The 18,156-nt window shown below is 36.7% G+C and overlaps 1 protein-coding gene across 1 annotated transcript in view; it reads right to left on the bottom strand.

Annotated features, from left to right (window-relative positions):
• The window catches only part of DCBLD2 (discoidin, CUB and LCCL domain containing 2), a gene marked incomplete at its 3' end in the record, with an annotated part of 44,095 nt that overhangs the window by 11,852 nt on the left and 14,087 nt on the right, over positions 1–18,156 (bottom strand). The window contains exons 2-7 of the mRNA XM_080357581.1: positions 13,583–13,810; positions 8,052–8,189; positions 6,783–6,834; positions 5,324–5,396; positions 2,110–2,243; positions 1,395–1,435 (exon numbers count right to left, since the gene is read on the bottom strand). Of these exons, the coding sequence (XP_080213707.1) occupies positions 1,395–1,435; positions 2,110–2,243; positions 5,324–5,396; positions 6,783–6,834; positions 8,052–8,189; positions 13,583–13,810 (666 nt within the window). The remainder of the gene's footprint in view (positions 1–1,394; positions 1,436–2,109; positions 2,244–5,323; positions 5,397–6,782; positions 6,835–8,051; positions 8,190–13,582; positions 13,811–18,156) is intronic.

Genomic DNA, 18,156 nt, shown 5'->3' with positions numbered 1-18,156 from the left:
ACCTCCCTTATGAGGAAAGGCTGAAGGAGCTGGGTCTCTTTAGTTTGGAGAAGAGGAGACTGAGGGGTGACCTTATTAATGTTTATAAATATATAAAGGGTGAGTGCCATGAGGATGGAGCCAGGCTCTTCTCGTTGGCAAACAATGATAGGACAAGGGGCAATGGGATCAAGCTGGAACACAAGAGGTTCCACTTAAATTTGAGAAAAAACTTCTTCTCAGTAAGGGTGACAGAGCACTGGAACAGGCTGCCCAGGGGGGTTGTGGAGTCTCCTTCTCTGGAGACATTCAAGACCCACCTGGACATGTTCCTGTGCAACCTCACCTAGGCGTTCCTGCTCCAGCAGGGGGATTGGACTAGATGATCTTTTGAGGTCCCTTCCAATCCCAAACATACTGTGATACTGTGATACTGTGATAATTTCCCCTTTTTTGTTGGTGTTTTTAACTTTATCCTTATGGAAAACAGACCTAATGCTGTTAGGGGATTTTTTGTTTGATTTTTTTGTTGTTGTTTGTTTTGTGGGGTTTTTTTTGCTGTTGTTTTTATTTTGGTTGGTTTGTTTGTTTTGTTCTTCGTTGTTGTTGTCAAACAGTTAAAGAGACTAAGGAAAGACCACTGTCTTCACAATACTTCAAAGATGGCATTTAAGGTGACTTACAGAAAAGCTAGCTTCCAGTTAAAAAACTAGAGCTAATTTAATGAAAACCAGGACTTGACAGAAGGTAAAAACATGCAAAGAAGTAAAGCCCTAAAAAGGGTGAACATACCAATCAGCGACTTGATGTACATTTACAAAACAAGACATAGCAGCCAAGAAGGAACACAACTGACACACAGAGGCCCAAGAAATGCCCTTCCAGAGCAGAAGACAAGTAATCTATCACATAGCACTCAGTTGCAAGCATATGGGAGAAGAACAGTAAAATGGGGTAGAGAAAGTTGAGGAATCATTTTGGGATTTCTGCTGGCTTTCGTAGCAGGCAACAAGGAAAGTGCAACGAGTAAACATGGAAAGAACCTACAATGCACAGTTGCTACAAATGAAGAGCAACTCTTAAGTGCCCAACTCTGCTTCAGCAGTATGTTTCAAGTATGGGAGATGAGTCACTTATACCCAGACTATAATAGAGGAATACAACCTGAAAGAATCTCTTTCTGCAGATAAGGCAATGCTTACTTTACACATCACTGTATCTATAAACACAGTGATAATTAATCATCAAAATGATGACAGTAAAACAATTCAAAAATATACATTACTGAGGAATGAAGTAAAAACAAAAAAAGCCTCACTATTTAGAACAAAAAGTAATAAAATACCTGCACACTTATATCTACTCACAAAATCTGTATGAAAGTATGAACATGTAATACATGTGACAATGCTTACCACTCGTCTTAAATGTGAAGAGACTTGTAGATAATGGTCCCCTGCAGAGAACAAAAGATGGGGTTTGTGGTAGCCAGTGAGGAAAATTGAAACAAACTGTCTTCAATTTCTTTTTCATGTCAGACTGCTTGCTGCTGAAACCTTTGCACATATGCCTAAACAAGCCCTTCACAAATAAAGTAACACTTCGTGTCACCAGGTTGCAGTGCTTTCAGTACAAACACCTTTTCAACTGCCATCTAGTCTAGAGATACTGACTTCACGGCTTTCAAACAAACACCTGCCCAGTGAAATGGAAGACTTCATTTTAATGCTTCCCTTTTAAATTAAGCTAATCATAACAGCAAGAATCCCCTCTGATTGCTTTCATTCCTGGGACTCATGAGGTAAAATGACAAGTTACACTCTTCCCCCTGCCACTAAAAAGTTAGCATTAAACTATTATTTTTCCACAGACCATTAGGAATTTATGGTCAAGTCATGCATTTTGGAAGAAAAAACCTCTTTGCAGAATTTGGAAAATTAATTTTTATGGTCTAGAGGTTAAATATATCTGGCAAAACAATCACTCTATAGCAAAAGAGCATTGTGAGTACCTTACAGAAGAGAACCTGGCCATGGAACACATAGCTCCCCTAGCTGAATTAATCCTGCAATGAGACACTACCAAGATCTAAGGTGCTAAAGACAAGGAGAACATAGGAAGTACACTTACACTTTTGAGGTGACATTGTTAGCCAGGGAGCCTTCATAGTACGGAATGCCTTTGCTGATTACAACGTTAATTTGGCCACCCAGAGTAGTTGACACAACGCCTGCATGAACACCAGCCATACAAAGTGACGATGACTTGAAAAAGGGGAAAAAAATATTTAATACTACATTATAAAGAATTAAATATTACACTGTTTATTGTAAATGCTACATTTTCCACTTACAGTCTTTGTTACTATTACATTAAGAAACTGTTCTTATTTAACTGTTCTCTCTGTTATTTAGAAACCACTCATCTTTGTTTTATTATGGGATTTATAAAAACACAAAAAGATCCTACATTTCACTCCATCCTCACCCAGATGTGTCTGGAAAGTAACTACTGTAATCAAATAAGCTCAAACAGTGAGGTGAATCAGTCTGAAAAGGCCAGACAGCTCAGTTTCAGCCTACAGTAAATCTTCTATATTAGACAACAGAAGCTGAATACATAAATACATTGGAAACCTTTTAATAGGATAAACATACTTTCAGTGTGCTTTCATTTTCTCAAAATTAAGGAGTGACGCACTGCAGATTTTGTAACTTCCAGCTGATAGGCTATACTTTTTTAAAATTCATGGCTAAACATGGTTTAACCATCCAGCAATCTGATCCATATCAACTCACAGTAAGACATGAATACAATTCGTTCTAAAGAAGCCGATTACCTAGGTTGTACAGATCAATGGAGATCAGGGATGAAAAAACTTTTAGCAGGACATCCTGTTCTTCTCTCCCTGGAGGACTGTTAGCCCAGATGCACTAACAAACGTCACGGTGGCACCTCCATTTCTCTGGCTTGCAGGCTCGCTGGGCCACAGAGAGCAGGGCTCACTCACCACACCAAGTCCTTCAGGCACAGCACACAGTGTGCAGTGCAAGATGTCTCTGTCTCTGGACCAAAGCTAGCCCAGGAGATCTTCAGCTGGGAAATAAACCCTTCCAGGCCAAATGGGCTTGACCAAGAACTATCCTACTGCTCAGAAGCAGAAAGACAAGCCCAGTTCCAAAGATGGCGTAGCAGCAGTGGCTTTGTACCCATCCACCGGACACGCCACGGTTTCTGGAGGATTAGTGGCTACACACAGTGCAACAGGCATAGACAGCACTGTCCCAAGTGATCCTGCAATGTGCAGCACTGGAGTACGCACAGACACACCATCCTTCTGCAGCCCCTCACTCACATCCAGTGAGACTGGCATCAATCTGAATTTTAGAAGACTGATTGGGCTCAAGTTGCTTTTGAAGGACCACCTGGGTATCTTTCCCAATCTACCTTCTAGAAACCATATTTAGCTTGTTGTTATTATTAGTGTGGTTATCCCAGTGCATACTTGCCTAAGTCAATAAGCAACAGGTGATGACTGCAGATTTTTATTTTTTGCAAACAGTTGCTCCTCGAAACAAAGTCTGCTGCTAGCTTTTCTACTGAAAACACGTGCTGCACCGCTCTGCCAACCAGTCCACTGGGTACTACAGAGCCTCACTATAATTCTTTAGGAAGGAATCAGGAGGTCCTTTCCAGAGAAGGAAGATTTCATGGGTGACTTACTTTCTCACATTATTTTAAAAACACAACTGAAAACAGAACAACATAATTGCATGGTATAGTAGGCCTGTATCTCAAGCTCACTGGCCAAAAAAACAGTTTTTCCAAACATAAATTTCCTCGGTATATTCACACATAAAAACTCTAACCCTATTTCTAATCAGTCAAATATCCTAAAAGCTTTCTAAATGAATGTAATTATGTCTCTCTCGCTCATCCATGCAGCTCCCCTCTTCTTTCCTACCTTTCCTTGAGTAAAAGCATGCAACTCCCTGCTCACCAGAAGATGTCAGCAATGAGCACTCCAAGTCCTCAAGGACTGTGGGTCACACACACAAAAATCAAGATTTAAGGTATTTTCAAAAGCAACAAGCAGCTGCTGATCATTTGAAAAAAATATGCAAGAGAAATCTCTACCTGAAACTTTGTCTAAAGTGCTGGACAATTGGGTTTTTATCTACACAACTTGTCTTGTGGGAAATTCTGCCTTTTATTCAGGGCTATAAAGTATACAAAAAGAAAGTCACAAAGCATTTATTTCCTCATGTTTCCCTTTTCCTCCATAGAAAACAGTTTTTCCAGATTGTGGCAAAACAACTCCCAACAAGCAGAATTACTGATGCTGCAAATACATCAGGCAGAGAATCAACTGTGTCTTGTTACTATCTACAAAAATCACCTTGCAGCCACACAGTGAGGACTCAGTATGGCCCAGAACATACGACACAGTTGTATAATGACCTGTTTTACATATGGGTTATTATTTAAGCAGGTAGCCTAGGATTTACAGATATTTGAGGAAAGAAAATCAGAGGCACACTTTAAGTTCATACTTAGTACTAAAATCTTTGCTTGCTAATGTTTTAAAATTGTCTTTCCTTTGTGCCAGACCTAATGGTTTATTAAAATAGCATTTCAAGATAAACAAAGACATTTAATGTAATTCTTGACCAGAGAGCTAGCAAAATTATAATCACTTAAAATAAGCAAACACCCTCTAGTCTTACAGCAGGTATGCTAATTCAGTTACAAAAGCTTACATCTGAAAAACAGAATATATAGGCTTTTGTAGTGTTCTAAGAAAATAGTACCTTATTAAAGATTTTCATTTCCAGTTTAAAGAAATATTAATTTTACAGCATTAACTGTTTTGCAAGTGGTTTTATAGCTGCTGAGCACAGTGTTTCATCTCTCATATTGTAATAAAAAATTAAGATAACCACTGAGACTCTCTGTTTAGAGATGCATTATAGCATGAAAAAAAGAGGGCATGATTAAAAGAACTAGTTCTCTCTGTATAAATCTGAAATTCCCAACCTGAAAAAGCCAATGAAAACAAACTAGAAAGTATAAAACAATATTTTGATTGATCAACCCTTCTTCTCAGCCTTACAAAAATCTTTGAGTGTCCACTACACTGTTTCACCCCTTGGAGATGGCACCATCTGAAGCATCAGCCACTTAGCAGCTGTGCAAAAAAAAATGAAAACCATGCTTGTCACTTTAGGAGGAACAAATTCTAGAACCCAGACAGTAGAACTGATGTGAACAACTATGATCAACTTGTAATTACACGGTGCGTGTTTACCAAAATTCATGTAAGCCCATGGTATTTTTTACGTACATCTCTGTATCCATGGGGAATAGTGCCTGAAATGTCAGCAAAAGGAATCACACATCCAGCTGGACAATACTTACTGGAAGAGAAAAAAAACATCAAGTCAAGATACGCAAGCAACTGCAACTCTTACCATTTTATGAAATAGTCACTATTTTTTCATTTACAATACTCTGCTATCATTCACATATCACTACTTAATGACATATCCTAGTTGAAGACATATCAAATCAGACAAAAAATACTCAAGAAGGGAAGCACACATCAGGAGAAAAGACATTTGAAAAAGTTTAGAAACATGTCTCAGCTGAAACTACAGTTCCAGTCTCAATATAAAAAAGCAATAAAGCCAGCATTTTATAATATAAACACTGCATGGCTTCTGTAAATTGAAAGTCTCATAAGTACTTACAAGTTATTCGTGCATTTTATTTTATAAACTAGAAACCTGCGTATCTATTAGTTTTGCATCTTTACATAATACATGTCTAAAGTAATGCTATTTTATAATAACACCTGGCAATGCTTTCATCATTAAAATATAGCCAAATTCAGTTAATACCACTAGTTCATGGAAAGCAAGAGACAAGACATCTACACCTCTGATGCAAACCGATGTTCATGTTCTAGTGCCACTTCATACTGCACACATAACAACCCCTAAATCTTCAAGATCTAACAGTGAACTGACACAAACTATTAACATTTTCACTACAGTTCAAAAACAGTTGAAGCAACATTGCAGGTACCATGAAAACAGTGGTATTTGGAGACTTTGGCACATGTTGAGCAAGGCCACAACCTGCAATTAGAGCCCTTTTTTGCAACTTGGGAAAATGAGAGAGAAATGGAAAGGTTGCACTTTGAAATGTTCTGTGATGCCATGGCTTAAGTTCTCGAAAAAGTAAGCTTACGTACTTCACAACAGTCCGCAACTTTAAACGCTGTCCTTGCTCTAGATGGAAATGCAGAAGGAAAAAACAGGGAAATGACAAACGTTTCCTCCATCAGAAGGAACAACATTTTGTGCCTCTACAGAACCTCATTAATTTACAAACTGCGAAATGGGTTTGAAATTTACCTCATTTCATAGTTCAGTGCTCCTTTCGTAACTGTATTATGAGTTTCAGTATTTAAAGTGTATACCTGCTCTAATACATGTTTATAAAGCAATATTCTGTCTATGGGAATGACATATTAGCTCCCATGTGTTAGTGCAAATTGACGAGGTTCTACTGTATACTGCATGTAAATAACAAAGAGAAAGAGAGAAAGAAGGAGAGAGATAGGAAGGAGGAGTGCAAATATTAAAATTATTCCGCTCTAAGCCTAATTAGTTTGTTTCTTAATTTCTCTGGATCGCAAATTTTCAAGCTGCATGAGGTATAAGTAACAGAATGAAGTAGAAACACTAAAATGGCTTCATGAAAGAGACTGGGAGGGGAACAGGTAAAATCAGTCTTACTTGAATTCTGGTTCGGAAAAGTGACTTGCATTGTCTAAACAGGTAATTAGGTCTGGAAAGAAAAAATGTTAGGTCAAGAGGATGATAAAAGACAACAAGTTTCAGTATGCTTTTTAAAATGCACAAAAATATACATTTGAGCCTCTGTGGATTAACCAAAAGTCTTAGAATGAAAAAAAAAAAAAGTTCCTATTTAATTTTCTTGCAACAGATGTTGTATTATAGTAGAACCTTGAAAATTTGTCTGAGTAACTGGGAAATCTACTGAGAATGTGATATAGACAAGAAGATAAATACCAGTACACACATTCATTTTCCATGCAGCTTAATTTTAATTTACTATTATACTTGAGCGAACATGACATAATTCAGATACACAAACATACACTCTTTTCACAAAATTAAATTAATAAGCTAGCTAAAGAGGCCTGTATTTTCAGCATTTAATGGTTGTACAGTACTGAAACCAGGCAGCATTGAGAACAGAGTGCCACATTATTGGCATCCATGAGTGATATCACAAACTTCATGTTTCTGTCTGCTGTGTACTAGCACATATAGTCCAAAATACAGAGACAAAAGCATCAGAAAACCCACAAAATGAAAATTAAAAAATGAAAACTCCTTATCTTCTCTTTTTAGAATTACTTCTAGAAAGGGTTTTCTCAAGCCTTTTGTCTTGTGAAGCAGTTGCTGGCAATCCTTCATTTCCTTGTGGACCATGTATGTCACTTACTGTTCCCGTGAGTGGAAGGAGATGCAAAACAAATACAGAAACCTCTCTGAGTGGCTAGAATAGCCAAAAATACAGAAAAAAACCAGAAAATGGCCAAAAGACCAAGAAATAATCAGCTGACTTTATAATTGAAAAGTTGAGGGAGTACAGAAAACAGTTACTGAAATAAAATTTTCCACAAGATTGGTCTGTATAAAATATACCATTAGATAAGAAAAAAATCTTAGTTATCTTGATTACTACCTGAAAAAATGCGTTTCGTCCTTTCTTGAAAGCAGCTCTTTCATTCATAACAGATTCTTGCTCTTCTATCCAGAGTAAGTTTTGATATCATTTCTTTAAAACTACAGTAACTTAAATAGTAACTGAACAGTCCAATTTCCTATGCAGAAGTACCAGGAAGACTGCATTAGAAGTCTCAGTTTTCAGATGTTACTTTGTGAGAATGTGGGAATGAATAAATAAGTTCTGTGCTTTTACTAGACAGCTCTAATTCTACGAGTACGGAAAAATTACCAAATTATGATAAATACCTGATTTGTCAGTGGTCGAATAAACAGCAAGAAATCCACGTCCAGAAGTATGTATTCCACTCATGAACTGTACTGTGACTTCATTACTTTTTGAAGTAATTAAACCATCCATTTGAAAGCCAAATCCACAGTATTTTCCTATGGAGAGATGGGGGAGAATAGACATGGACCAAAACCAACATAGGTAATAAGCATCTTTTTACTTGCAGTTTAAGTTCACATTACTTCTGGCATATATTCAAAAACATGTGCATGACAATAAATAATGTAGTCTGTGTCCATTTAAAGCAAAAGGCAGAGTATGGGTATCACATTTATTTTGTCACTGTCAACAGGTGAGTCTCTCTCATACCCTTAACTCTTGCAAATAGATGCAACCTTCACCTCTAGCCACACATAAGCCTCGTGGTCAGTTCTTCAAAGACCATAAGAAATCTGTTAAGGATCAAGTTAGGGCAACAAGAATCATCTACAGAAGCAAAGGAGAAAACAGTCCTTCTTCTTCCCTCAGCTTTTGGGGCACAGCTTCCTCATCGACTACTTCACAGTTTCTGTCAACTACTTTTGTTAATTTTGAACAACAGCATGCATGATTCGCTGCACTTCAGCATTAACATACAAGCATATGTGAGGACCATTTATATAAACTGCCAGTTGGTTCACTTTCTGTTTTGCTGCACCTATAAAAACCTAACAGAGGTTCTGCACCTGGATACTTCTCTTGCCATCCAAAATGACCAAAAGCAATACATTTTAAACTAAGATGCTAGAATCTGCAGATGTTGACAGCATGTGTCCTATGAAATCCTAGAATTACTACCAAATGACATTACCTGGATGAATGGCTGTTAAACAGACCCAAGTCAATATTATCCAGTCCTACTAATCAGAAACCTTAATGAAATACTGATCAGCATATTAACCTGGTAAGAAAAAAAAAATCTTCTGTTCTATAGGCTCCCTTGATCATTCGGTGTCATAAACCATCTATAAGCCTATTTAAGATTCTGCAGTGGATAATCACCAGCAGCAGATGACACTGCACGTTTTTCCATTTATCATTCATTATTTGCTTTCTTGATAATAAGTATGTTATCATACTGTAAAATAGCAAAAACAGAAGCCAAACTCCCTTCTCAACTGAAGGCAAATTACAATACTAAAGTAGAGGGAGTAGAATAACACTACTCTGCAGGAATAGTTCTTAACAAATATAACACAATACAGATATAAATACAACACAAACAAATATAATGCATATGTCAAATACTTTAAAAAGTGAATTGCACTCTCAAATACTGCTAAAATAATTAGAAGTGTTCCTGCTCTGACAGGGGGATTGGACTAGATGATCTTTCGAGGTCCCTTCCAATCCCTAACATTCTGTGATTCTGTGATTATTCAGAGCTTTCTAAACACTGTTTATTCAGATACGTTTTTTAGAAAGCAAAGGTATTGTTCTAATTAACTTTAAAATGAAATTTAGAATGCTTACCTCAATTTACTACTTAAACTGGTTATCAGTAAAAGTGAAAAATAAATAAGTTCCCTTTTAACAGGGCTTCACATTGATCCTATGTTTTGCTCTAAGTCATGTGTCAATGATTAATTGCATTATGATGAACCACATAATTTTTTTTTTTAACTTTTGTTTTCAGCCACTGGATCTTGTTACACAATTGACCAACACGAGAGACCTCTTGAGGTGGGTCAGACTGTCCTCAAGATACCGTTTTTCATCTTCTTTGGGCAAATATACAGGGTAAGACATTTAAACCTTATGAATCATGGCAAGTCGCTTTTGAAACAATACGTATTTTTTCTAACTCTTCCCTGGTCTCTTGCAAACTTTTTAAAAGGCAGGCAGTAGATACGGACAAAACACAACTGCCACGACGCCTCTGTCAATGGTATGTGCAGAAGATGTCTGTAGATATGCACTGAAGGACTCCAAGTGCTTCCATACGATAACATTACAGCAGAAAAAGGAATTCCCACAGCAGCTTACGTTCTCTGCTCCTATAGATCTGTGCTTACATCATATGTATTAAATAAGTATATCTGACTGTAGATACACAGTGACTTGAATGTGATGAAATCTAATACAGAAGACCTCTAGATCTTACTTAAACTAAAGAGAAACTTAATACCAAGGATTTAAATCTTCTTTTGAAGGCTTGGAATTAGAGTCAGCCCTTAAAAGCTTCATGAGAACCCTTCTCTGTTTATGAATGAACAAATCCATTAACAATTTTTTGAGCTAATCAGCAAAATTTTAAGTCATTTTGCATTAAAGTCAGTATCACTGACTTTCAGATGTTACACAATAGAAATATTTTTATGTTAGACCACGTCAGTAGTCTTGAATGGAAAAACTTAGGAAAAATCCAAATTTCTTCCAAATTCAGGTCACTGTTTAATCTCTCCAGTGTTTGTTTAATCTCTCCAGTGTTTGTTGCTTCAAATATGAACATTTAAGAATCTGCATCATCTGTATCTGCCACTTTTAGTATCACTGTTTGTTGTGTGATTTCATTTATTAAGAGCAGAACGCATTTGCGCAACATACTATGCTATTACACCAGCTGGGAACAGCTAAAGTCAAGAGAAACAAATGAAGTAGAAAATTTACTTGAACCCATTAAGTCGCTTGTAAAAGTGAATAATAGACTTATCAGAACTGGACATTCCTTGCCATTTAAGGACTTCAGCGTTTCCTATTTTAGACCAAGTCTGGCTCAACAGCTCCAAGCACATACTTATTTTCACACACACTTACCTAGGTAATAGTTGGAAAAGAGGGTTAACAAAGCTAACATTCCTCTAGCCTCTTTATAAAAAGACTCAGTTTAGTGGGATCAGCATTTCACTTGCACAAAAACAATATCAGGGAAGTAAATTCTCTCTCCCTCTCTCTCTCTCTCTCCGGATTAAAGCTTTAGGAAATAAAATAATCTGCAAAATAACAACTAATTTTAGTGAAGGAAGACCAACCATTTATTTTGAGTTTTATACAAAGTAACCACAAGGGTCTTAAACCCCTAGATATACACTGACATAGATAACGTCACACTGCTATTTGAATAAAACCCTGACTTAACGTAATTAAATTTATTTTGTCCTCTTAAAGAGGGCAAAAATGAGATTATGAACATTATTAGAAAAGGGGGAATATTCGAATTACACAACTATTGTTAACACCACAAAGATGAACAGCTCAAATCAGAGTTATTCCATATAAAAAGAAAGACATTTTATGTAAGATGTATATATACAACGTCTTTTTTTTTTTTTTTTTAATGAAGCTTCTGATAATTTTGCAATTCCCTCTCTACTTCTTACAACAACTTTGCCAGCTACTGGCAAATGTCGGGGGGGGGAAAACCCAAAACAAACTACACTGGAGTTTCCTTTGAGAATCTGAAGAATCAAAGATTATTATGGGATCAGTGCATTAACAAAATGCAGGATGTTCTGCTATCATTATTATCCATCTTTTTTTCAGTACATTTTTAGGATATAGGAACTCTCTCAAGAAGACAGACATTTACATATACTTTAATAACAGTAAAAAAAATGCAATTATTTAAGGACAATTACATTGAGAATACTCTGGCATTCCAGAGAGCTCATCTGCTGGGCAACAATGGTGAGCATACTTGAAATGAGCACATCACCAGAAAAAGGGACAATCAGACAACACTCTCCTTTACCACTTCTATGTTTATCTAGTGCCTGTACTCCACCCCTGTACTGAAGATTTGTATAGCATTAAGGAGAATCTTAGCTGTGCTTTCAAGCAGTATTATCTGTAGTAAAGTTACTATTAGGTTGGTGTAAAAGGAATTGCAATTTTTACTTTGTTGAAATTGCTGTTTGATAATGGAATACATTCTTAAATAAATGTGGTTATGTTACACATCATTTTAATGTGCTTTTCTCGCTTTTTTTGCTACTGGCTTGTTACTTGCTGTTTATTGTTTCTTTATTTTAGATTATGGAAATTATGTTAGACAAAAAACAAATCCGCATTATTTTCTTATTTGAGTTCAATATGGGTCGTAAAGCAGCAGAGACAACTCACAACATCAACAATGCATTTAGTCCAGGGAGTGCTAATGAACATACAGTGCAGTGGTGGTTCAAGAAGTTTTGCAAAGGAGACAAGAGCCTTGAAGGTGAGGAGTGTAGTGACTGGCCAGCGGAAGTTGACAACGACCACTTGAGAGCTATCATCAAAGCTGATCCTCTTACAACTACACAAGAAGTTGCTGAAGAACAAAACATCAACCATTCTACAGACATTCAGCATTTGTAGCAAATTGGAAAGGTGAAAAAGCTCAATAAGTGGGTGCCTCAGGAGCTGACCAAAAATGGAAGTGTTGTCTTCTCTTACTCTACACAACAACAAAACATTTCTTGATCGTGCTGTGACATGCGACAAAAAGTGGATTTTACATGACAACCAGCAATGACGAGCTCAGTCACTGGACCAAGAAGAACCTCCAAAGCACCTCCCAAAGCCAAACTTGCACCAAAAAAAGGTCATGGTCACTGTTTGGTAGTCTGCTGCCGGTCTCATCCACTACAACTTTCAGAATCCCAGTGAAACAATTACATCTGAGAATTATGCTCAGCAAATCCACGAGATACACCAAAAACTGCAGCGCCTGTAGCTAGCATTGGTCAACAGAAAGGGCCCAATTCTTCTACAAGACAATGCCTGACTGCACATAGCACAACCAATGCTTCAAAAGTTGAATGCATTGGGCTACAATGTTTTGCCTCATCAGCCATATTTGCCTGACCTCTCACTGACTACCACCACTACAAGCACCGCAACAACTTTTTGCAGGGAAAATGCTTTCACGACCAGCAGGATGCAGAAAATGCTTTCCAAGAGTTCGTCGAATCTCAAAGCACAGATTTTTACACCACCGGAATAAATAGATTTATTTATTACTGGTAAATATGTGTTGATTGTAATGATTGTTATTTTGATTAATAAAGGTGTGTTTGAGCCTAGTTGTAATGATTTAAACGTCAGGGTCCAAAACTGCAATTACTTTTGCACCAAACCAATAAAACTGGTGCCTGATCGCTGTTTTTCCCCTGTGGTGAGGTATACACAGCTCTCCCCAAAGTTTTGCAGGGTTTCCTTGATATGTAGCTCAGGAAAAACACAACTCTGATTACAGAATTACTAAAATTCTTTACCTTATTTGAGATTCCTGTAAATAGTAAAAAGTTCCTTCTTTTCGTCACTTCTCATGAGACTCAAAATCCACACTGTACAAAACAGTGTATAAGGTACTCAGGCAAGGTCTTACCCTTCCCAATATCCAACTGAATTATACCAGTTTTCTAGAGCTATAAAAAAAGAACTTAACTAATTCCATAGGCCTAGTAGTTACTCTATGCTCAGAGCAGGTAAACAGGAAGAAATTTTAAAAGTAACAAAAGTACTAACAGTATCTTCCAAGTTCTACATAACACAGCAGCCTTCAAATATTAATAATAAAAGCTCCTACCTATCTCTGTCCTGGTGGGGCCAATCCCATTGTGAACTCTTAAGTAACTGGAATGACAGGAATCTGAGTCATCAATATCAAAATCACCAAATTTGAGCTGAATTTGCTGTCCAGGCTTTACACGAATTTCCCATTCACAGACTGTGCTATTGGGAGAGGTCTGTGGGTAGTTTATCGAAGCAAGAGTTCCACTTTCAGGGCCCAGAATGGTGTGTCCACATCCATCACCTACAAAAGAACAAAAATAAATCAGATATGCATGTTCATCTTCAAAGCTTCACTGTTCTTTTAGTCATCCTGTTTTCCACCAGTGGGATGAGCTCTGTTGATTTTTTTAACCATACTAATCATGATGCAAGAATACACCAAGGTGAGTCACATGCAGATGAAACAACCATTGTGAGAAAATATCATTCAGTTAATGTTGCCTAATGTTTAACTCCTGATCATAGGTGACCAGAGAGCTGCTACAACCTCCTCAATGAGATAAAAATTCATCCATAATGACTTAAAAAATTGCACAGACACTACAGAAAGTGCCCCTGCTATTTTAAGTTCCCTCAACACCTATGTACAGAAGAAAACAGGTTCTGGAAAGGAGGGAGAAACCCATCAATAAAGTAAGATCACATCAATTTTACTGTTGTTACTGTACTCACAACATGATGAAAAAGAACAGAAGTGGAAAGACAACGGAGAGGAAATACTCTACTGAAAATAACTGCTAGGTCTGACCATCACACCACTAGTGCATTGTTTTCTATGTTAACACAATTTTAATGCTGTAATTAATTCTTACAGCTCTTCAGAGAACATGCTCAATTTTTCTGGATTTGTACAACAAGTTAAATTGTTACTCCAACCCAAAGCCCTCTATCTAACATTTGAGTGATAATTTTTAACAGGAAAAACAATACTAAAGACAACTTGTTTAACAAGTGGAAAAAACACCACAGTGTATTCTCAAAATCAAATTATAAAGAGCAAACTGATAAATCTATTTACTCAACATGAATTTCCCCAGCATGCAGTACAGTAAGAATTTGTGTGTTCTTTTGGAAATATGAATGTTCTTTAAGTAACATCCACTATCAATGGCTCTTTATAAATTACTGTATCGAGATCAAATGAAGCATTCCAGAACACAAGGACACATCCAGCAAAATTAACATCTGCAATCACATAAGCCTCACAAAATGAGGCTCGTAACACCTCCAACTGCGTTTTGTTAGCACTGGAAGCTAAAGCTTATTTAGAATTCAGTCCCATAAAAAGAGTAGGCCAGGAACAGCATTATCATTTTCAGGATTTGACACTAGAAGGTCCAGAGATCTTTTGAAAGAGATCTGTACACATTATCCTAAAAGCAATCAGGACCTTTCAGGATCTTGAGCAAAGTAATGTAAGCAAGAATAGCAAAGACAAAAATAAGATTAGATATACTGCTAAAAAATGTCTTTGACACTGCTAAAACAAAATTTATTATCTGTAGGACCATTTTACTCATGCCTATGTATACAGTTCCTGCTAAGTGATTATGACAGATTTACCATTATGGCAAGATTTCACACCTAGACATTCACAATGATCAACATAATTTGTATTGACAGATGTCAGTTTTGACAGCTAAAAGTGACTGTAGTTCTTCTGCTAAGCATGAAAAGTAAGGTGTAGGGACAAAAATTCTACACATATTTAAGAATTTTAACTAAATTTCAAAAGTCTCAAATTTATTTCATGCAAAACTGAATGAAAAAGTAACTCTGATGCACTGAAGAGACACGGGAAAAATAAACTGTGGTATAATACTCAACTAGTGTTAACTTACTTGTGTTTACAAAAGCACCTAATTTCTAGTAACAAAACCTATTCTCTTTATAATCTGAGCAAACTGGAAGATTGCTGCATGTTTTGAAAGCTAAAGTGTTGCTGGTACATACAGAATCACAAACATGCAAACTGCAGCTTTTTTTCTTGCTTGTATCAAAATGATGTATCTTCTTTGGGAAAAGGTAACTGGAATTAACTGCTACAGTAAAATAAAAAACTCTATTTGTAAAGTTGTTGTTAAGTAATGTTTTTTCTCATCCAATTTTAGAAATCTGCTTTAAAACACTTTGTTTCATCCCACAACAAATATTCCCATTTAGGTGACAGCTGATAAATTACTTTCCTAAATGTTCTAATACCTAAGACACAATTGTCCAGTGTTACAAAGAGGTAAATTAAACCGTATGTTTTGTGTTTCATTTTAATCCTGGTTTCTTTCCAACAGCATGTTATAAACCTAAGATTTATAATTCAAAACCTGTATGGCCATGGTTTATTACCAAGTAAACTTCTAGATATCAGATTCCTCATTAGTCACAATAAACTTAGCATTCAAGACAGACTCCTTTGCTAGTAAACTGGCTTTTTCTAAGCAAGTACTCACACATATTACAAAATACATGGAACTTATTATATTAACAACAATAAACCCAACAAATATATACTAGGTCTTTATTTGTGATAATATTTGTGGCCAGCATTTCAAAACTCTTCATACTGTAAATACATGAACTTAATTTTCAACATAAAGCAGCAGTCTGGCTTAGGTTATATCCTAAATAAAAACAAACAGCCAGTTAACCAGTCCTGTGCTTTTCCTATCATGTGACGGGGTGAGCAACTGTTTACTCATTTATAGATTGAAAATATTATGCAGATACACTAATACAGCGGCCTTTTAAAGATGAAATCATAGTAGCTTCCCCCATACAGGCAGATCCATTGTTCTGCGTGCATTTTAAGGAAAATGAAAATGTTTGCACAATCTAGATTATTTGGTAGTTATTTCTCATTTCAATGGGCCTGTTATTGCAATGCGGTAACCACATAAATGCTACTACTTATAACCAGGAATACCAATAAAGCACATGATTATGTATCTTTGATTCTTTCCCACTCTTTTGCGCCTTAAGGCTATGCTGCTGGAAGTCAAATACAAAGGAAAGCTTGGGTCTCTTCTTTGACCGAAACTGTAAATTTCTCCAATTAAAAGTAGAAAATATCATGGCTAACATTCACTTAAACCATCCTCTTCACCAGTTTGCTGTTCAGCTGTCTCAAGCATGAAACAAAACCAGCACTGCATTTGAACAGGGCACACCTTTCTGATAAGAAAAGCAAAAGAACACCAAAAACACTCTTACACATTTAGGTGACACAACGCAAATAAAATATTGCAAGTTTTAAAAAGAATTCGAGACTTTTCTTTTAAAGACATATTACTAAGAAATGCCAAATTTCCCCTTGAAGCTAGGAACAATAAGTCTTGTTTCGAGCAGCTAGATATTATAGAAAAACCTTCTAATCTGTCTCACACAATTTAATGGAAATGCAAATCTTAAAACTCCCTTTTGTTGTAGGCTTTCTTGAAACCATGCAAGGCAAAAATACTTCTCTAATCTTTCCACACTAAAGAACCTGCTGTCAAATCACACTAGAAAGAAATGGAAAGAGAAAAAAAAGTGCTGAACTGCATCTACAGCAGCATCTTACTGTGAAGCCAATTTTTTAAAGAAAATAAAATTGAAAATTGAAAAGAAATTTTTAAATTCTGACTGGACATTTTTAGATCTTAGTTTGCTGTGCATTTCACTTAAGTCAGTGATAGCAGAATTGCCAGACACTTGATGCCTGAAGAATTACCATTGAAGGATTACCACTGCACCTTTGGCATGCAATATACAGTCTGCCAAGGGCAGCAGCATTATTCAGGAGCTATTTAGAAATTTCTAAAAGTCACATTTCCAGTGAAACTCGCAGAGTAATGAAACCTCATTTTATTTCATTGGTACTATAAAAGTGTAGTTCTTGAGCCTCTCTTTGTAAAAGATTTATAAATCCCACAGATCAATTCCAGAGACACGCATATATATCCTATATCAGGGGAGCAATCTGCAATACTCATCAATTTCTCCAAGAAAAAAGAAAGTACAATTCTTTGAACTACGGCCACATACATAGAGCATTAGCTATTTCATTCATTTGGAAGGCATTAATTAAGTGCAACAGAATCTTTTGCTTCTGTTAATCTGTGTGCATGAGAGTGGAATATCTGAGAAGACATAGAAGACACAGATGTCAACTCCTAAATCAATTATTCTTGAATGGGCTGACAATTCCTGTTGTAGTTACGCAGCTGAATGGGTCTCTTGCTTTCTTTCAGGCCCCTCTCTCACACAACAAAACTACTGTGCTTGCAGAAGAGATGAAGCTCTTTGCAGAAGCACCAGATCACTTGCACATACACATTACACCTGACGTTTGCTGGAAGGTCTGCAGATGTGCATTGAATTTCATATGTCCTGAGGACCATGTTCACAGCAAACACAAACAAACTCAGCTCTTCACCAAAACTTGTGTTAGAAACACGGGCACCTCTTGAAAAGCCGGTAGGGGAAAGCAGACTGCTGTCGTCAGAACCATTCATCTCTTCTGCAGGCGCCTTCGAATACAGTCCGGATGAATTATCCTGACAGATTACATATGACCCCCAGGCTATGGCATGTTGATGTCTGATGCAATCA

This window comes from Nesoenas mayeri (genome assembly GCF_963082525.1).
Source record: "Nesoenas mayeri genome assembly, chromosome: 1".
Taxonomy (NCBI): Eukaryota; Metazoa; Chordata; class Aves; order Columbiformes; family Columbidae; genus Nesoenas; species Nesoenas mayeri.
Note: the sequence above shows the minus strand (reverse complement) of the source record. Positions and strands in the feature narration are given on the sequence as shown.